Source organism: Otolemur garnettii, unplaced genomic scaffold (genome assembly GCF_000181295.1).
Source record: "Otolemur garnettii isolate 467f Iridium unplaced genomic scaffold, OtoGar3 scaffold00057, whole genome shotgun sequence".
Lineage (NCBI taxonomy): Eukaryota > Metazoa > Chordata > Mammalia > Primates > Galagidae > Otolemur > Otolemur garnettii.
In genome coordinates, this window is record NW_003852452.1 from 4,669,290 (window position 1) to 4,680,243 (window position 10,954).

The window sequence follows — 10,954 nt, forward strand, 5'->3', positions numbered from 1 at the left end:
GCTTTCCTTTTCAAACTGGGAATATTACAAATACTGTGTTTCCCCGAAAATAAGACACTGTCTTATATTTATTTTTTCCCAAGAAGACACACTAGGGCTTATTTTCAGGGGATGTCTTATTTTTATTAAGGGAAACACGGTAGCCTGCTGCAACCACTTTCACTAAGTATTGTACAACCAGTATAAGACAAGTATAATAAAATACATATACATAAATTTGGAGAAGAAAAAATAAAACTGCCGCAGATCATGAAACACAGATGATGTCACTGAATACACAGAAAACCCAGAAAATCTGAGAGAAAATCTTTTGAAATCCTTTCCTCAGGCAAGGTGGCCAGAGGCAAAATTATATTCCTAAGTAATAGAAAAAGAAAATTTAAACACTACTTGCAATAGAATTAAAAGATAGAACACTTAAATGGGGGGAAAAAAATCTAAAAAGAGAAGTGAAAGACCCATAAGGAAAATATAAAACTTTACCAGGTTATTAAAATCTTAACAAATCTTAATGGTGCCGGGGCAGGAGAGGGGGAACTGACTGTGGAAAGCCATCTCATGCTCAAGCACTAAAAGCCTTAATGTTATACAGACGGTGATTTTCCCTAAATTGATTTATACACTCAATGTAATCCAAATGGAAAAATCACATTAGGGCGTTTTACTTTCTTTCAACAAACTCAATGACAAAAGCTCATTAACTCAATAAACTGAATCTAAAAATAGTACAGGGGGGAAAAAATGACCAAGAACATCCACAGCACTCTCAAGAAGAAAGCAGAAGACCATGACCCTGCAGACACCAAGACTCAGTGACTGAGAGTCAGACAATGTGGCATCTGCGCAGATAGACAAGTAAAACGATGGAGCAAAAATGGAGATCCAGAAGCCACTCGTGTACCTGTCAGAGGTGGTGTGATTTACCAGAGGGAAAGAATTGTCTTTTTAAACAGTGCAGGGGGAGAATAGAAACCTCCAGGGCCCGTCCCTTTGCAGGAACACCTAATTCAACAACTGTCCACACGGGCAAGCAGCAAGCACCTTCAGCAGAACCAAAAGTCAGGTGAGTGATCACAATACCTGGTCTTAACACTGTTATACCAAGGAAGGAGGCACTGAAGAGGGTAGGAAACAGTTGTGCATGGCCTACACCACCCTCCTGTCTCCCTCAGCAGTACCTGGCCAGTGAGACAGGTGGGGAGAGAATCTGTACGCCTGGGGGAAGGAGAGTGAAGTGATTGTGAACTTGGCATTGGAACTCAGGCCACCCTGGCACAAGGGAACGCCGCACAGGCCAGAATTCTGCCAGTGCTCAGGGAGGAGCCTTCTGATCAGCCTGGCCAGGAAGAAATGCTCTGCCCTGAAGCCCAAGTTCCAGGTAGCTCCACTAATGGGGGTGAAAAGAACAGCCTGGCCCCTGGGGCAATACCTGCCACTGTGCTGGCATAGAGTCCATGTGACCCAGTGAGCCCCCTACAGCTCTGGCCAGACCAGTGCCCAGGTCACCCCGCCTCCCAATTCCAAACAACTCAGGCTCAGGGAGAGCCTTCTTCCACTCAGGAAAGAAAGAGAAAGAGCTCAGGCAGGGGGCAGTGGCTCATGCCTGTAATCCTAGCACTCTGGAAGACAAAGGTGGGTAAATTACTTGAGCATCAAAGTTCGAGACCAGGCTGGACAAGAGTGAGACCTCATCTCTACTAAAAATAGAAAAACTAGTCAGGCATTGTGACAGGCTCTTGTAGCCTCAACTACTCAGAGAGATCTCTTGACCTCAAGAGTTTGAGGTTGCTGTGAGCTATGACACCATGGTACTCTAACCCAGGGTGAGACAAAGTGAGAGTCTCAAAAAAAAAAAAATACGAAGAGCTCAAGACTTCCTTTTGCAACTTGGTACCAGCTCAGCTACAGTAAAACAAAGTACCATGCAGACTCCTGGGGTCCCTGAGTCTGGGTCTTAGTTCCCAGGAGTTATTTCTGGGCCCACCCTGGGCCAGAAGGAAACATGCTGCCTTGAAAGGAAGGGCCCCACTCCTGGCAAGATTCACCACCTGCTGACTCAAGGGCCCTTGGGCTTTGAATAAACATCAGAGATAGCCAGGCAACAGTCACCACTGGCTTTGGGTGACACTGGGCTGGCTTCAGATGTGACCTGGTCTTGGTGGCCAAAAAGAATGCCCATGTCACTCCTCCCCCAACTCCAGCTGCCCAGCACAAAGAGGGAGGGAAGAGAGAAAGAGACTTTGCATGGTAATCCAAGGAATTCGCTTAGATCTTACCCAGTCCACAAAGGGTACCACCAGGAGTCTGTATAAGTCACAGCATTACTGGGCTTGGGGTGCCCCCAGACCCAAAGCTAATTTAGGCTCAGAGCTCCTGAGTACCCACAGCAAAGTACAAGCATGCAATGACCATGAATTCCCACGAACTCACTTCCACGGCGTAGTGCAAAGATGATGAGCCAGGGTGCAAGGACAGGTTCTGGAAAGGCTTGATATGAGGTTTCTCCCATCCGAACTCCGAGGACCACTCCACCGTCAACATGTGATCCGTGAACACACTTCCGAAAACCAAAGCATTGGGGTCTGGTTTTTCCTTTAACATGGTGGCTGGTGTGATTATTAAGTCTTTCGCCTGGGGAAGAAACATTAGCACCATTAAAGGAGGGTAACCAACTCCCATGGGCCAGATGACACACAGGCCAAACAGTGAAATCACTGGACTTTTACATGTTGGAAACTAACACAGAAATTTAACACTATGGGAGCCCAAAAAATCCTGCCAGCATTCAAAATGCAGCCAATGAACCCTGCCTGATAGATTCTTGGGACCAAATTTCAGTGATATTTAGAAACAAAGGCAAAATTGTAGATAAGGTAAAATGATGCAGAAAGAAACACATCCCTTCTTCATTTTCATGAAAGGACTCATGTTGAGCCCTTGGGAAAGAAGGGGTATCTCCCATAATAAAAACAGCAACGTGCAGAAGGATTCGCTAACATTGTTAAGAAACGAACTTCCGGCTCGGCGCCTATAGCTCAACCGGCTAAGGCGCCAGCCACGTACACCTAAGATGGCAGGTTCGAATCCCCAGCCCGGACCCGCCAAACAACAATGACGGCTGCAACCAAAAAAAAATAGCCGGGCGCTGTGGCGGGCACCTGTGGTCCCAGCTACTTGGGAGGCGGAGGCAGGAGACTCGCTTGAGCCCAGGAGTTGGAGGTTGCTGTGAGCTGTAATGCCACGGCACTCTACCCAGGGGGACACCTTGAGGCTCTGTCTCAAAAAAAAAAAGAAACGAACTTCCAGTTGACAATAGCTAAGCTCCATTTTCCTCAAAGAGTTCTCAGCACAAGCCTTCAAGATCCTCTGCACGCACTGTGGGAAGCAAATGCTTTCTTTTTTTTTTTGAGACAGAGCCTCAAGCTGTCCACCTGGGTAGAGTGCTGTGACATCACAGCTCACACCTGTTAGCAGGTTTAAGGAATGTTAAGTTCTATCTCTTCTAGTACATAGAAATATTCCTTTCCCCCAAATTAAACACAGAACTTCACTTTGTATCATCAATTCTTATCTTTTTTCTTTTAATATGACAGGGTTTCACAGGCTGGAATGTAGTGGCACCATCATAACTCACCATAACCTCCAACTCCGGGGGCTCAAGTGATCCTCCTACCTCAGCCTCCCAAGTAGGTGAGACTACAGGAAGGCAGATGCCACCATGCCTGCCTAATTATTATTTTTGTTGTTTTGTAGAGTCAGGGTCTTGTTATGTTATCCAGGCTGGTCTTGAACTCCTAGGCTCAAGGGATCCCCCTCTCTCACCCTCCCATAGGGCTAGGATTTACAGGCGTGAGCCATGGCACCTGCCTTTATCATTATGTTTTAAATGATCTAATTACTTCTATTTAATTCACTGCCTTACAGCAGCCATGGCACCTGCCTTTATCATTATGTTTTAAATGATCTAATTACTTCTATTTAATTCACTGCCTTACAGCTACCTTAGTCACTTGACATATTATGAATGACAAGCAGTTTATTTTTAGAATATTCAGCCTGAAAAACATTCTAAAACAACCAGAAAGCTCACATCACAATGAACAGTAAGGCATTAAGAATAAAGTACTCCTATAATGTTTATGCTAGTCTAGTAAAGCTACTTTATGACAGTAAAATGCCAGGTTTCAATAGAATATTGGTTTCTTCCACCATTACCATTTAATCCAAGTAATAAATTAACTTGCCCTTTACTAAGGGCCACACATATATTTAAAAGGATATATTCCACCTAAATTGTTCTGATCTCTGAATCCTGTTCTCTCCCATTATCTTCCAGACCAGGTAAGGGTGAGGCAAACTTCACTTGCGGGTGAAGCCTAGAACTCACGGACACCATTCTTTTCCCTGTGCTGGTGGTATAGTCCACTCGTTGTGATAGAAACCTGATGGCCCAAAAACCTGAAGTATTTATTATCTGGCCTTTTTACAAAGCTTGCCAGTCCCTGCTCTAGACTGTTTAGACAAGAACTCTGGCTGAAGCATTTACAGTTATCTCCAAAGCTAGCACAGTAAAGGGTTTCTTAAATACTGAAAATGTCAGGCTTGTTTCAGATACATCCTCTAATGACTGACTGACTCATTCACAGAAGATGGCCTGGTTTTAAAGGGAGTGAAATTTCTAGCACAAACTTTTTATTACATGAATAGTTTCACAGTATTCTTGCACAATGGAGCACTTGTGACTTTGCTGCGGTTAGCTTTTTTTAGTGGATGGGGAGGATGCTGGGCTAAGAAAAATCTGGAGCCACATCAGTAGCGCAAGACACATTTTATGTGAATTTTCTTCTATTCAAACTAGTAGTAAATGTTTCTTAGTAAAAAGAGGGGGTTCGGAAGATGTAAGAAAAAGACAGAAACATCAGTGTGGGTGAAAAGAAGGATTATAGCCCAGTATGTAGAAATTTGTTTTCTGAACCCTCTCTAGAACCACCCACAATGACCCACTTAGTCTTCTTATAATTATAATTTCATACCGACGAAATTTTCAGAAAATTAAATATAAACGATTAAATCACCAGGTATGAGTTCTACTTCAGTAAACCATGACATTCCTTTCTAAGACATGTGATTTCTTAATGATATGAATAATAACCTTCTAACTTTCTGATTCGTACCTAAGGAATGCTCTACCTCCAGTTTTTCCAAGTAATGCAAGATTGAATGGCTTCAGAATTGCATCAAGAACTCTCCCTTATATGAAAAAATTTCTGAAACTCTGAGAAGTAAAAACATTGCTTATAACAACTTAAGAACAACCAAAATAACTGGGGTTACAGTTGGATGGAATTCAAAGTAAACACACAGTATCAAGTGAAGGTGTGTGACTGGGTTTTAGTAGATACCAACCACAGCTCTGGGGGGGGCGGGAGAGCCACAGAACAAAACAGGTAACGATCGTTTATTACATGTTTATCGGTAGTCTTTAAAAATAATTTTTTCAGGGTTTCCTTTCCAAAGGTGGATAAAGATAACAGTATTTATAAAATGATACTCTCTCCTGCATCATTAATCTCTTTCCAATCCTTCACATTCTCTGATGATGTTTCATATCATATGCTTGTGGAAAAATGTGGAATGTCACAAGGACTGATTGTGAAATGACAGTAAATACTGACAAAAACAATAAGGACAACAATTTCCTAATGCAAAGTTTCTGGTTGGGTAATGATTTCTTCCCAAGTGAGGAAGTCTACGGCAGGAAAATGCAATGTGGCTGAGAGCATCCGAGCACTGCAGCCTCCCAAATAGCTGGGACAACAGCTGTGCATCTAAATTTTCTATTTTTTTGTAGAGATCGGGTCTTGCTATGTTGCTCAGGCTGGTCTCACACTCCTCACCTCCAGCAATCCTCCCACCTCAGCCTCCCCAAAGTGCTAGGATTATAGACATGAGCCACCTCAACCTTTTACCTCACTCTTTTTAAGAGCCCATATCTCATCATGTACATCCTCAGATGTATTAGAGCTTAATCATCATGGATTAATAGCACAGAACTGCTATAGGGCTATAGAGGGTATTATCTTTAAAGGACCAGAAATCACTTTAGTAAAGAAATCGCCATATTCTATTTTCATTTGAAAAAATCCTTGTGGACAAAGGCCTTATCTTGAATTTATCTTTGCATTTCCAATGCCTAGAACAGTCCCTGGCACACTGTGGAAGCGCTGAGTTCCCTATGACATTGATGAGTCAAGTTTCTCTCCCTCCCTGACCTCTGCCAGGATGTGAGGTCATTAGAACACTCTGTGCTGTGACAGACAATTGACAGTGACTCAAACAGGCAGAACAGCAGAATTAAGTCTAAGGAGAAGCAGAAACTTCCATAGCTGGGAGTGGGGGTGGGTTGCTACTGATTTATAGTGAAAATAATAATACATAATGCACTTGTATTTTTATGATTTTCAAAGTACTTCTACGAGATTCCTATCTCATTTACCCCTCACTATTCCCACGAAGCATGAGATTGTTGAATATAAAACCCCATAATTCAAACAGAAAAGAAAAGCGGGCAGCACTTTTACTTAAGCATGACCTGCTGCTTAGAGAAAAATCGTAATCAGTTTAACTTTTTCCACAAGGAGAGTGAAAGCTTATTCTTGTTATATAATCAGATAAAACACAAAGGTTAATTTTCACTTATTAACTATTTTCCAAGAAAAATTTAGGACTCATGAAATACGCAATTAACCTGCTAGGTAATTTAGGATGGGAGGAATATACTATCGCCTCCAAATGGCTTTTACCCCCCCTAAAAGTGGAATTTAAAAATGCAAGGCAGCATGTGCCACGTACCATATAACCTACACAGTGAAAACGTCCCCCATGTCAGCAAGAAACGGATTTACTCGGACAAGCAAACCACTTACCATGAAAGTCTCCACCACCTCTCTGGAGCCTCCTCCTCCGGCACATTCTGCCGAGCATCCGTTACCGCAGTCCTTAAAGAAGATTTTAAAAACCGTCAATAAGTAAATCCAGGTGGGTAACGGGGGGTCCGGGGTAATCAACGCGACCACGACACTCACCATGACCGCCGGCACTCAGGCTAACACAAAGGCGGGATCAGACACGCCAACAGGCCGGCGCTGCCCGCGCCTCGGCCGGAGCGCCCCGCGAGTGCCGCCCATTCCCACCCGCCGAGGTCGCCGCTCATCCGTCCCCCCCGCCGGTTTAGGGAGGACTGGTTAAATTCCAGGTCAGCCCCACAGAGCCGGGGTTAACCACCAAGGAACAAGAAGCCAATTGTCTCCCTTACACCCTAGAAAATAGTCGAGACGAGGGTTTTAAGCCATTTATAAAAAAAAATAATAAATCTCCTGGGCGCGCTGGGCCTCGTGGTCTTGTCAATCACCGGCGCACAAAAGCGAGCCTGCAAAAGGGATTGGGACCGGCGTAAAGCATTTTCTCCCCGGCAGCGTCCTCGGATGCCACACCTCAAGGACAAAACCTCGAGGTGTCCAAAGGAGCAATTTAAAAGATAAGGACTAAGGAAAGCGGGACTAATTGGGAAAACGAGCAGAATTTAAAAAACAGAAAACCTAATCCGCTAAATAACGAAGAAGGGAGAAGAACGGGATCCGCAGAGGCAGAAGACTGCGGTCAGAGTATTCGGGGGTGGCGAAGGCTCGCAGGATGTGCTTTCCGGCAGCACAGAGACTCCGCTCCGCCTCCTCCCAAAGCGACCTGCGTGGCCCTCCTCACGTCCCCGCTGCGGTCCCCACCGCGCTCCGCAGTGGGTCACCCATTGGGGTTTGAGACCTGGCCGGCGGGAACCTCCCCGAGACCGTTCGCAGGCGGGGACTTTATCCTCCTCCGGCAGGGATGCAGGAAACGGAGACGCCTGGGTGGCGGCGGCGGAGAAGGAGGATGGTGCGGGAAGCCGCAGCAATGCGCCCGGCCGCGGATTCCAATCCTCCCCCCTTCCGCAGACACCCGTGTGCGCGGTACCTGGAGCGCGAGGGCCGCGGTGGCGCAGGGTGGACAGGCCATGGGCAGGCTGCGAGTGCGCGGGGCTGCGGAGAGATGCGCTGGTGGCACAGTGCGCGCGAGTGGCCGCGAAAGCGGGCGGCGCGGCCAAGCCCGGACACACCCTCGGCGTGGCGCTGGGTGCCACGACCCCGGGCCGCGCGCCAGGGCCAGACGCAGGGAACCGCTCAGCCCCTCCAGCATCCCTGGGGGAGGAGCTTCCAAGGAGTCCGGTCCCCGTCAGTCTGCAGTAGCAAAAACCGGAGCCGTTTTCCCCGCCACCCGGTCTCGCGCGCTGCGCCCCGCGTGCGAGCGCCTTTCCAAGCGCGGACGCTTAGCCAGCATCTTATTAACTAAACAGGTAAACGCTGGGTGAGCCGCCAAAGGGTCCTCCGGCCAGGCGAAGGAAACCTGGGGAAATTGCTACAGCGCAGCTTTCCCACTGAGTCCGCATCAAAATGACAAAAGGCAGTTTCCGCCTGGAGAGTTTGCTGCCTGGGGTTGACAGATTTGCGTCCGCTCCGGTCAGCCACCGACCCCCACGTGCAAATTGAAGAGGAAGAATGTGCATCGTTTTGGGGTTTGGGGTTTTTTTAAATTATTATTTCCTTGCGCCACCTGATTTCACCTTATTGTTAACTCTGATTAAGGGGCTGCCAGGCTTCACATCCCCTAAAAGCTGTTTCTGCCCAAAGATTTCAGCATAGTCCTCGTTTACAGGCAAAACAGACCATTGAGAGCTGCCGATCACACTTTTTTGACAGTCTCCTGCTGTAGGCACGTAATAACGATATTTAGAAAGAGGAATGAGAAAGTGACGGTGCAAATACTACTGGTTTTAAAAAGGGAAAGAAAGACTGCAACAGCTATTGTCTTCTGTGCTGTGCTCTCCCGGGCAAGGTCAGCCTAAATTATGAGTCTTCCTGGTTTTTAAATGAATAGGAAGTGGTGAATGGGGCTGGCTTGACCTGGGAAAGTGAGCAAGGGCTATTTATTCTGGGTGAAAGCCACTAAATCCTGTCTGGTTTTAGAATTGATTTCATACAGCTTCACAGACAATACACTGTAGCTCTAATCTTATCAGCTCAGAAAAACAACCTTTATTTCTCCTTCCCTCTGTCCCACAGTGCAAAGCATAGAAAACTTGTCGGCTGGGGTGGGGTTCCAAGCTCCTAAGGCACACAGCCCAGGCAGGTCATGTGCCACCATAAAGTGATGAGTATTCCTGAGAGCCAAAAGTCTCTTGTTAAAGAAATTTAAATCAAATTAAAAAAAAAAATTTAAGTACAGGCTAAGTAAACCCTAGAGCTCCAGTTTGCTACCCAAGATCAAGGCTTAAGAATAAGAAAGACTGGGCCAGGTGCTGTGGCATTACCTGTAGTCCTAGCACTCTGGGAGGCCGAGGCAGGAGAATCCCTCGAGCTCAGGAGCTAGAGACCAGCCTGAGCAAGAGTGAGACCCAGTTTCTAGAAAAGAATAGAAAAATTAGCAGGGGTTGTGGCCATTGCAATAGTCCAAGCTACTCTGAGGCTGAGGCAGGAAGCCCAGGAGGTTGAGTTTGCTGTGAGCTAGGATAAAGTCGAGGTAAAGTCGTAGGAAGAGTCACAAATAACTTATTTGCATTCAAAAGACTGGCATAAACATCTACACCACACATTCCTTCAAGGCCTGTGCTTCAAAGGTAAGCCCTACACAATCCCCATGTCCTTGCTACTTTCAATGCTACCTGTAAATCCTTGCTTTTCAGTCAGTCAAAAAAGCATATAATACAATTGTGTTATTAAAGAATTAACCATGGTGCCACCTATCTTTTCCCTCACATTCAGTGCAAAACTTAGTGGCAGTGCCATCTCTATTAAGTGTTTCTACTTCCTCCCCCTTCAGGTGACAGTCATTTGCCTTCAGTCCAATTATCCCACCTCCACAAGGTCCCCAGTAGCCGTCATCTTGTTTAACCCAAGAGCTTTGTTTCCTGTGCATTTTCAGGGCTGCACCTCCGTGCTGATGACTCCCAGGTATATACTTTCAATCCACCTTTCTCCTAAGCAATTGCAGTCAAAAATCTGTCTAAAATATAAATTGTAGATCTACTGAACAGGTGCAGGCAATTTCAGCCCGAGATACAACGTCTTGGTATAAAGAACGATTTGGATTTAAGGCCATCAGAGATCACCAGGCAGTGGAAGGTGCATTCCTCTTATCTCCATTAAGGCTAGAGGGACCCAACCCTTCCCCTCCCTGTTATCTCATTAGCTATTGCAGGAGAGAGGATCAAGAATGCCACCAGACCTGACCCAACCCATTTTCAAAATAATCCCTATCTCTCGGGTAAATTTAATTTCCAAGGAAAATCATTTACAAGTCAATCTGTCTGCGCCCCCCCCACTCGTTCTCCAAGTATCTATTCCCATCCACCGAGTAGCCATTTATTGCCTTGCAACAGAATTACCTGTATTTCCGATCTCTCATTCACACCGCCCCCCACACACAAAGATCTATAAGTATTTGGGTTATTGTGATATTGGGCAATCATTCTGTCATTCTCCCTGTGGGCACAGTAACAATAAAATGTGTATAGCTTTTCTCTCATTAATCTGCTTTATGGGAGTTGATTTTTCAGCAAACCTTCCTAGGGCAAAAGGGAAATTTTCCTCCCTCCCAGTACTACAGGTGCCACGCCCTGGGCTAGAAGCCTGGGGATGTTTTGAGCACGCCCCTATGCTGTTATCATGCATTGCCCCCAGCCAGACACAAAAGTGTTAATTATGTTACTCAGAGTGTTAACTAATCCCACCAACAAAACGTAAAACTGTAACAAGTGCTGCCTGTGCTCTCAGAGCCTCTAATAATAGACTGTAACCTACTTAGAAAAGCCTGAAAAGGCTTTTCAGCAAGTGATCCTTGAGCAGAGATCTGGAGGATTAAAAAA

At 45.7% G+C, this 10,954-nt stretch overlaps 1 protein-coding gene across 2 annotated transcripts in view; it reads right to left on the reverse strand.

The window, feature by feature from the left end:
* Nucleotides 1-8,064, reverse strand: part of BCAT1 (branched chain amino acid transaminase 1) — a 50,391-nt gene extending 42,327 nt beyond the window's left edge. Inside the window, exons 1-3 of one of the 2 annotated variants that reach the window (XM_003792498.2) lie at nt 8,008-8,064; nt 6,927-6,998; nt 2,431-2,631 (exon numbers count right to left, since the gene is read on the reverse strand). In XM_003792498.2, coding sequence (XP_003792546.2) covers nt 2,431-2,631; nt 6,927-6,998; nt 8,008-8,049 — 315 coding nt within the window. In that variant the 5' untranslated portion in view covers nt 8,050-8,064. Of the gene's footprint in view, nt 1-2,430; nt 2,632-6,926; nt 6,999-8,007 lie in introns of those variants that run through there. The other variant, XM_012806769.1, reaches the window with a different exon arrangement.
* Nucleotides 8,065-10,954: the final 2,890 nt, after the last annotated feature.